Source organism: Apis dorsata, unplaced genomic scaffold (genome assembly GCF_000469605.1).
Source record: "Apis dorsata unplaced genomic scaffold, Apis dorsata 1.3 scaffold_295, whole genome shotgun sequence".
Lineage (NCBI taxonomy): Eukaryota > Metazoa > Arthropoda > Insecta > Hymenoptera > Apidae > Apis > Apis dorsata.
The window spans coordinates 113,143-124,210 of record NW_006263570.1 but is presented as its reverse complement, the minus strand read 5'-3'; the positions used below and the strand labels follow the sequence as shown (position 1 = coordinate 124,210).

At 22.8% G+C, this 11,068-nt stretch overlaps 1 protein-coding gene across 2 annotated transcripts in view; it reads right to left on the bottom strand.

Moving 5' to 3' along the window:
• Window positions 1–2,202: 2,202 nt before the first annotated feature.
• Window positions 2,203–11,068, bottom strand: part of LOC102680391 (protein Wnt-7b-like) — a 101,114-nt gene continuing 92,248 nt past the window's right edge. For both annotated transcript variants that reach the window (XM_006617226.2, XM_031511230.1), the window contains exons 3-8: window positions 7,969–8,083; window positions 7,174–7,245; window positions 6,945–7,032; window positions 4,060–4,239; window positions 3,227–3,542; window positions 2,203–2,567 (exon numbers count right to left, since the gene is read on the bottom strand). In XM_006617226.2, coding sequence (XP_006617289.1) covers window positions 2,416–2,567; window positions 3,227–3,542; window positions 4,060–4,239; window positions 6,945–7,032; window positions 7,174–7,245; window positions 7,969–8,083 — 923 coding nt within the window. In that variant the 3' untranslated portion in view covers window positions 2,203–2,415. The remainder of the gene's footprint in view (window positions 2,568–3,226; window positions 3,543–4,059; window positions 4,240–6,944; window positions 7,033–7,173; window positions 7,246–7,968; window positions 8,084–11,068) is intronic.

The following is an 11,068-nucleotide window of genomic DNA, read 5'->3' as shown; positions in this document are numbered from 1 at the left end:
TAATATTATAATAATATTTTATTATGATAAAATAAAATAAAATAATTCTGTATGTAATTTTATTAAAAATTGAATTATTATTAATGCACTCACTATTTTGAAAAATTTAACAAAAACTAAAACTTTGCTTTCTTCAGTATAAAAATGCACACTGCAATAGAACAGTATCACAGCTAAGTAACTCTCTCATTTGTGTTTACAGTGAAAATGTCAAATATTTCTAACAGTTCGCACTTATATAGGTAGTCGATCTACCTGAATAACGGTTTTTAAGAATTATTGCACCCTTTTGTCATTTTTGTTCAACTACCTAAATTTCTTTTCTTAGTAATTTCTTTCTTTTAGGAAATTCTATATGCACATTATATATATAGAAATTAGCTTATGTGATATCATTATTTTATTTTTTTTTGTATATAAAATAAGAGAAAATAAATAATAACAATTAAAATTGTGAAATGAAAAAATGAAAAAAATGTTAGTCCAATTTATTAGTTATCGAGTAAAAGGCGAATACACTGTTTACCTTTATAATTTACGATTTTGCATAAATAATAATTTACGCATTATTTCTATCTTAGCCTATTATCATTGGACTGTTAAAATAATAATTGTCTCTAGTTTATACGTGTATATATTAGAAGTTATAGATAGAAGTTAACGTAATAATTATTTTATTAATTATTCGAAGTATATTGTCTAAATGTATCAAGCTATTCAAATGAATGATGTAATTTATATATATAAAATATTAAATATATATCGATTATCGCTTTATTATTTATTATGTTATCGTTGTATTAATGTAATTTTAAAGAAATTCAGAAACACGTTTTTAAATATGACATAAATTCAAATATTTTGAAAATTTCAAATGTTATTCTTGTCTATAGTGAATTATATTTTTTAAAATATATAAAAATTATAATATAATATTTTTATAAATAAATGAAAAAATGAACAAATAAAATTTTGAAAACATTTCAACAGAAGATATATTATTTCCTTATTTTTATTGAAAAAATAGTTTAATCAAAGAAATGCCATATGCTATAATATTATTTTACAATTAATAAGTTTGAAAAATTTTAGGAAAAACTTTCCGAATGGGAATTTTTCTGAAGAATATTTTGAATGAAAAGCTATATTTCTTCGATATTCAGAATATGATAATAAACACAAATTTTAATTTTCGCAGAAAAAAATAAGAGGTAGCTATATTTTTAAAGTAAAATGACAATGTTATTTATTTATTTGTTATTTATTTTACTTTTAGAATATAAAATATTTTATTTTCTTTTGTAATAATATTTATTTTAAGCAAAATGAATATGACAATACGGAGAATTTGTTAAATATGAAGAAAGAAGTATTTAAAATGAATTTTCTAAATGAATATGAATGAATTTAAGATAAATATGTATGCATTAAATATGATTCAAATTTTAAAGTTGAAAAACAAATAAATGACTCAAATGAATAATAAATTAGTACAATATTAAATTAAAATTAAGTTTTAATTTATATCGATATTAATTTTAATTCTCCAATGATAGAGAGAATATATATTTTTATTTTTACATAAAATAGCTAATTAGTAATTAAATATAATGTTTTTATTATCATTATTATAATTATCTAATTATTATCATTTATGATTTAATATTATAATTTTAGTTATTTTCTATTTTCATCCTTCATTATACATATATATATATAACACATTTTCTCTAAAAAATCTCTAATAAATAATTAAATTTATCCTAATTTTATTACTTTGATTTTTAGATCTAATTGTGTTTAATGTAATATGAATGTTCAATTTGATTCCAAAGTTTCAATTATAACTTAAAAAATTGTTAATTATTAAAATAAAATTAAGAGTGAAACATACAAATTATTATAGCAGAATATTATAGCAGAGTTAATTATTAATAGATATTTTTTCCATAACTTTAATATTTTATTTATTTAATTTTATTTAATATTATTGCGAAATAATTATTTCTCTTTTAATCTCTCGAAGCTACCTCTTATCTATCATTCAGTAGTTTGCTATTATTTTATTTCTTAATATTATAAATATACATACTAACAAAGATTTTACAAAAACTTACAAAAATTTTTATTGAATATTACGTTTTTAATAGATTAATTTAAGCATAAGAAGGAACGCTTTGTTGATTATTACAATTATATGTATTTATTTTTATAAAAATTTCGTATTTGTAATGTTACATTATTTCGACGAAACGCAATTTATTTATTTTCCGCATAGAGATTGTACATTCTCTAATAATTATAGAGAATTTTCTTCTAATATTTAAAGAATTTAATTTAAAAAGAAATCTTTTTTGTCGCTTGTTATGCCTAATACATATTTACATTACTAAGATTGCAAACACATTCGAATGTTTATTTGCACGTGTATTCCTCTGTACGTTCAGTACACGTTTCACAATGCACGCGGCAGCACCAATGAAATTTGCATTTGCACTGCCACGTTCTTGTAAATTGATGTGTATTATAACCGCGTCCACAGCACATCAAATCACATCCATCGGTACCTGAAAAATTAATTTTTATTTTTTTTTAATGTAAAAAATATTTTTCTTTAAAATATTGAAAAAAAAATTATCTTTTGGAAAGAATGAAAGATTTTATATAATATATTTAAATTTCGAACATTGATTATTTAAAAAAAAAATATTTAAAAAAAATTACAATACAGAAATTTATCATTAATTAATTATTTTAACATCGAATATTAGGATAAAATGAAAAATCAAGATTATAATATATATATATAATTTTAATGGATTTTAGATTATTTTCTCTTTTTTATTTAAAATTATATTGCAATCAATTTATTTTTTTATTTTTTATATTTCCGTTTTGATGTAAACTTAATTGTTAATAATTTAATTGTTAATAATAACTTTATAAGCTTTGACATTGTTGTTTTGCCAACTTTTGTATTTGTTTTGGTTTTTAATACAATTGACATTTTAAAGATGCTCAATAAATATATATATTGCATTCTGTACGAATGTACGAATAAATTTTTTATATTTTATTAAAGATAACTTAGTTATTAAAGATAGTTAGTTATGATTATTAATATGATTATTTGCAATTTGTATGAATTTTTATGAATATAACATGAGAAATAATCAATAATTAGATGGAAGAATAAATCGCTGAATATAATACAACAATAATTTACCTTTGCTTGTACGATTACAATATCTGCCTTGCGTTCCCAGGCTTCCTTGCACCAAATCCGGCTCACAGTAATTAGGGGATGGTTGTAGAAAAACCAACTCGTTTCTCTTTGGAATCCTTTTCTGTCCCACGCTCGATCCACCGTTTGATTTCGTTCTTTTTAACACTAAGTGCGGCCTTCTTGGTTTCGTTGCTTTTTTTGGGGGTTGTCGATCATGTCGGGACTTTCCAACATCGTTCGGTTTCCCTTGGGTTTTCGCATCATTTCCTAAAATCGGCACCATTTCTGCCGATGTCGAGTGTAGCGTTTCTAAACTCTATAAAGAACATAAAATTTATAAATAATTTATAATATAATAATAAAATGTAGTACTGATACATTTATGATATTGTAAAGATTTCGAAATGCTATACTCGAAATTCATTTTCATTTATTCGTCTCGAACTAATTTTCAAATATTATTATATTAAATTTTTAGAAATAAAATTATAAAATTATTATATTAGTATTAATTTTCGATTATCAAAATCAAGCCTTTTCTAATTTCTTTTATAATACTGTTTTTATAACACGTTTAATAATTTAATGCAAAATATTTATATGTATATACAATTGTATGTAAAAATTATTTGTACGTTAATAATTATTTTCAAAGATATATATTGTTAAATTTTTAATTAAAATTTTTTACATTAATAACACGTTAAATTAAAAATTTTCAGTTTCATAATTATGTTATTATATCGAATGAACTGGATATTATATATTCCATTTTTGATGAATGATTATATGTTGCATTTCAACAACATTTGACACATTTTTATAGAAATTACCTGCATCGTAGGGGGTGGCGGTGGAGTAATCGCTATGACAGGTCTGGCTCTGTAATACTTTTTCATCAATGCATCGCCGATCTGACGAAAACTAGGTAAAGTTCGCCAGCAGGTTCTCACGGTGCAAGAGCCAGACACGCCATGACATTTGCATTCAGTTCGCAGGAGAGCTTTAACTATCTACAAAGAAACAAATATTTATATGATTCAACTAAGCAATTCATATCATTTATCGCCGTGTAATTTCAAATCTCTATGTTTTATTCCATATTAAGAATCGATTGCTTTTAGCATGATCGGTGTAACGTTTAGAAATCCTTTCAAATTGATCATACTCATAGTAATATAATAATATTTAATAACATAAAAAGTATATTTAAAATAAAATCCCAATTTTACTTTTATTTCTTTTTTTATAATTATCTTAAAAATAAAACTAAAATAATAATTTTAACATTTTATTTTTCATTATTTATTGTAATTATATTATTCGAATGCATAATGATATTGACAATTATATAATCATAAACGTATTCATGACTTGTTCAATCATATCATACGAAAATGGTTAAAATTTATTTTAACTTGATTTACTTTTATAGAGAATTAATATTTTTTTAAATTAAAATTTAATTTATTATTTAATTATATCATAAAAATACAATAAAAATATTACACGATCTTAATTAATCTTTCTTGCATCTTCCATTTATGTATATATATAAATACATGAAAAAATATTTTTACTTTATATTAATAAAAATATAAAATTATGAGTAAAGACATATAACACAAAAAATCTTAAAATCTTAAAAATCTTAAAAATCGTAAAATTTATTGCAAAATTCATTGTGTTACACTTTGTTCCTTACTTTTTTTGAGCATATTATGGAATTAAAATTTTCGATAAAAAAAAAAAGAGAAACGCTTAATTTATAGAACATGATTACTCAAATGTTTCGATGCACGCGTTTCTCCATCTCGCTCATTGTGTGTCCGACGGTCCGACGTGTATGCTCAGAAAACTGGTTTACATTTCGAATTATCGGGAGACGGTGAGGGGCGGGTGCAGAGGTGGGTTGAAAAAAATCGTCTGGAGCATAAAGTATGCGGTATGGCGAGGCGATCGACGTTAAGAATAAATCGTTAGCCATGTCTGTACACGCGTGCACAGATCGTACATGCACGTGGAGGGCAACCGGACGATATATGCGCGTTTTTATTACCGCCTCGATAATAAAGCCCATCGAGAAAGACGAAAGCTCACCAACTTTCCCCAATTAAAACGCCGCCATTTATCCGCCCTACCTAAGGCGGAACGCGATCTTTCGCTAACCTTTCGTTTCGATCGTCGACCCTGCCTTATACTCCCTCGCCTTGATTTGTTTCTGAACCTGCGTTTGCTCTTAATTCAAATTGATTTTTTGACTCGTAAAAATGGAAGGATACTGTCGAAGGCTAAAGTTTCAGGAAATATATCGTAGAGAAAATTTATCTTATCAATAATGATTATTTCGATTACAATTTATTTTATTTTATTTTTTTTTATTTTGAATCATATTTAAAATTATTTTTTTTTTCTGAATAATTTTCAACTATTTACTTATATTTTATATTAAATAAAAATTTATTAAATTTTAATTTAGAAATTAACAATTAATAAACTAATAACGATTGAAAATTAACACATTTAATCATCGATTAATAATTAAATCAATTGCATTATTTGAATGATTAATTTCTCAAATATCAACTTAAATAATTTAATTGATTGATGCCAACATTTATTTATATGTTTAATTTTATAAAAATAAAAATGTACTTATTATTATAATTACAAAAATAAAAGTTTCATAAGAAAAAAATAAAGTTTACGTTAAAAATTATAGTAAAATGAAACCAAAAAATTACTAATACTACGCACACGGATGACAAGATTTGTAATGCCAACAATTTTATAATACTTAATAAATTGTATTGTTAGAAAGTATCCTCATAAATTATACCTGCATTTAAGAATTTTTAGTCATTTTTGTCCCTACTTCCTTCTTCTACCTGTCTATTTTCTTTTCTACCTGTCTATCTTCTTTTCTACTTGTCTATCTTCTTTTCTACCTGTCAATAATATAATTCAAAATAGAAAACTATTATGAATTGTACAGTGAAAGGTTTATAAGAAATTTCTAAGAACAAGAATTACATTTACATTACAATGACATTTTTCATTTATATATTTATAATATTTATCTAATTTACTGATTTTAAACAAAATTTATATTCATCAAAAGGCATTATATTAATAACAAATTTTTATTTTTTATATTAATCATATTTTTATAATATAATAAGAATACTGATTAATTTTTGTTTAATTGTTTTTGTTAAATAAAATATATATGGAAAAAAAATAATATAAAATTGTATTATTATATCAACAATTTTATTCATCCTTAATCTGAAAAATTTGCATTCAAAAATATATGTTTATAATAAATTTGAAAATTTGATTTTAAATAATAAAAATAATTAAATTACATACAATAAATAATCCAATCTCATATAATATTATTATCATAAAATATTATAAAATATATACAATATATACTTGCATATAACAATAATAAATATATATATATATATATTATATGCATAATTTGTATATATCATTGAATTTGTTACTCAGATTTGTTATTCAGATTTTGATATCAGAAGAAAATTTCGAAATCAATCTTCCGCAAATATAGGAGTTACATTACGTAATTTAATTATATAATTATGAAAAATAATTCATAATAAACACGAATATATACATTCATTTATTTAAGGAAAATTCAATCTTAATTTTTAAAAGGAATGATTCATTAACGGTGACTAGTATTACTCACCTTTCGACCAGCTTTATTATTATGAAGGTTCATCAGGCTTCTCGCGTCACCCTCGACTTCCCTCGCATCCAGAAACCTACGCGCGAACCTAACATTAAATTATAATATTAAAATTCATGCGTGTATAACAACTGTCGTGACGTACAATGTCATAGAGGTTTTACACGCACATGATACGTGCAAAAGGAACCGACTACAAATTCATTAAGGTTCCGGGTTAATCCCTTACCTCATCCCATACGTGACGTCGGCGCTGCAACCGCCCCATTCCCAACCATTTGGTGGCAACTCTTTTCTCGTCCTGCAAAAAAGAACATCCAAATCTTGATGAACCAATAATTAAATTCGTGATGAAAAAATTTCACTATTAATTTTTATATTTTTTGTAAAATATTTTTTGTAAAAAAATTTTAATAAGTTTTAAATTTTTTGGAATAAAGATATAATGAAAATTTGAAAAAGTAACTAAATATTTGAAAAATTTCATTAATGAAACATATGAAGGAAAGTAATTATAATTTTTTAATAGTACAGTAATAAAAAAAAGAATGAACCAAATGAAAAATAATAAAAATAAAATTATTATTAACAAAGATTGATAAACACAATTTTTTTTCAAAATTTTGTTATAATGTAACGTATAATTCTGTTTCTCATAAATTATTATGAACCTTTCTAATTTTGCGATAAAAATTTTAATAGATAAGTCTAATAATAATTATGTTTTTAATATCTAGAGATCTAATAGATATTTGGAACGATTTATTCATAGATCTTTCTGAAAAAACTTAACAGCTTAATCCTTCATATATAAATTTTTTTAGTCTCATTTTACAATTTCTTCTTAAAAGTTTTTTAAGAGCATTTTACAATTTCTTCTCGAGAATTATTACAATTGCTGTTAGAAACCGTTACTTTACGGAAGAATTAGAATTAGGTAAATAATATTTTATACCTGATCCCGTTAATGACTAACATTTATTATTTAGGCCAGAGTAAAGTAAGTACAATAGTAAGAGTTTACCTTACGGTGGGTTCGCAACCACAGTCGGTGATGTTGCCCCTGCTGCAAGCTGCGGTTACGGCGTACGTTACACCCGCTGAACTTATTGCGTACGTGAAAGCTGCTTCCCTGCTTCCTGAAATAGATCAGTGAGAAATTTCCTGTTAGATATGGCGTCGAAGCAGGTCTGTCCAGTTTGTGTCGATAAGTATGAAACATGTATAGGGATTTCCAGCTAAGTAAAAACCTGCTGCGAGTATATGACAAATAGAGTTACAATGTACGGTGTCGTCCTCGGAACAATGCAAAGAAAAAGAGGGATTTTGTGAAAGAAAGTGTTAATTGTCCATGTTGGACACCTGGACGTTCGAACGAAGAGAAGTATTCGTTAGGTTTTAATAAAAGTTCTCTTGGAACCATTTATCTTGCGTTTAATTTTTTCAATTTTTTTGAATTTCTATAGAAAAACTTCTTTAATAATGAAAATTTTGCTTCATTTGAAATTTTGCGAATTTTTTAAAATAACATTTGAAGAAAAGTATTGAAATAATTTTTATTTTATTATTTTATATTATATTATAATTTGTTTCTTTAATGTAAAAATTAATATTATTATTGTTCTATGTAAAAAAATTGTTATATAATATAATATAAAGATTTAACATTATTTATGCTTTATAAAACTATATAATTAAACTATTGACTGTGAAGAATTTTTTTTTTTAAATAGAAACAATTTTTAATGTGTGATATAATATAATTTTTCGTTTAACTTATTATAATAGAAAATTATAGTGAGATTAATTTAAATGATTGAAAAATGGATACATAACTAAATTGAAAATAACAAAAAATCCAGGAATCCACATAAAATTTTCCATTCTCCAAAATTTTAACTGTACAATTATTTATTGATAACTAAAAAATTTATTTTGTATATATTTATTATTTATATTTGTCTTACTATATTGTATTCTTATAATAAAATAAATTAAAAAAATTTTATTAGAAAATTAAAGTGATTAAGAGAAACATAAAGAAAAGAAAATATATAATATATTGTAATTATATAATTCATATGTATATGTTTATTTATACATATATAAAATGTCCTTCATTATTTTCTTGGCATTATTAATAGTGAAAAATGTTTCAAATAAAAATTGAATGCAGTTAAGGAAAGCATATTATTAGTTTTTTTTTGAATGATTTAAAACACATAGAGATTAATTTTTTTATTAAATATAACTTTTTTATTAAATAAAATTATACACTTTTTAATGCATTAATCAACGCAGCTTTGAATTTTTTATAAAAAAATATTAATTCATATATATTTAAAAATTATTAATTTAAGAAATATTTCAATTTGAAAAATTTATTGTATGAGAAATAAAAAAAATGATATTCATTTGTTTATGTTTTCCTTGTCATTTATGCAATAATTTTCTTTCTAACAAAATTAAAATATATATCCTAAATTAATAATTATTAATAATTTTTAAGCATATATGTATGGATTGATACGTACATATTTTTTTCATAGAAAATATCAAGTTACATCGATTGATGCATTAAAAAACATAAAATTCTATTTATTTAAAAAAATAAAGTTAATCTTTATGTAACTTTTATGCATTGAAATTCTTTGATAGATTTCAGTTTTATTTAAAACATTTTTTTTTTGCAAATAATAATACTGAGAAAATCAAGATATTAAAATCAAGTAAAATGTCCTAGACATACATATATAATTTATTACTTTAAAGACATTTACGAGTCTTTAACTTAAAAAATAAAATGCGGATATATATAAGTTGGGATTGCAAATATACAGGTACAATTATATATATTATATAATTATATAGGTATTAAGGTATGAGATATTATTTTTGAACAATCAGGATTTTAGAGGTCAAAATATAAAAATTTATATACAAAAGTAAAATTAAAAATTTATTTATTTTAGAATAAATAATTAAAGTTTATATAAAATGAAGCGAAACGGAAATAAATAAAATTGTTTATTGTATTCGGTAACTGGAGAATCGATTCTTTGAAAAATTCTAAATATAATTCGAAAAATTCTGAATATTATCTATATTAATATTATCTATATTAATAGTTTGTATATTCGAGAATCAATTGTATTTCTACTGCAAATGACATTTTCATTTTTATATTGTTATTTTTAAGATAATTAATGGTCAAAAAAAATAAATAATGCTACATTAATTACTATATATATTCATTCATTTAAAATTAAAATTTATTTAGAAGCACAATTTAATTAATTCATAATAAATTATTCCATTAAAAAGTAAAATTTATGTGCAAAATTTTAATTTAATAACCAAAAATAACAAAACTTCAATAAAAAAAGAGAAACATTTTAATTTTTATATTTTTGATTAATTTTGATATAAAAAATATTGAGTGGAAGAAACATTTTTTAGAATTTAAAAATATCTATTGTAAATGCTTTGCATATTATATGTATAAATATAAAAAAAATAATTATAAAATTATGTTAACATATAAGATATTTCACCTAAAATTGTTGATGCAGTTTAAATTTCCAAATATCAAAATTATAATCAGATTTAATATATGATAGATATAATAAAAAATATTTTAATAGATTAAAATTTTATTTTTCAATTACCTGAAAAAAGTTCCAAAAATTGTATTATATATTTCAAGTATTATATAATTAATATGGGAAAAGAAAGAAAGTATATTCATGAAAATTTTAAAATATAAATGTATATTTTTTATAAATTGATAAAAAATTTCATATTTCTTATTTAAAATAAATAAATAACGTGCAAGTTTTATCTTTAATTAAGCGAAGGATTAACAAATATTAGAAAAAATGTTTTCACATGGTCGAATCTCAATTCGTCCACGTGGCGCACATTTTAATCCATGTCAAGTGATTCGATCTACTTCATTTCGTGGACAAGTATGATACATCAACAGTGCAACGCAAAGCCCACACTGTCTTCTGGCGTTTCCGTCACGTTAATTTACAGCTATCCGGCACACGTAGGGCCGCGTAAAGCGCGAGCACAATTAATTACCTACGGAGCTCTTTCAGCTCGTTTGCCATGCTGAATGA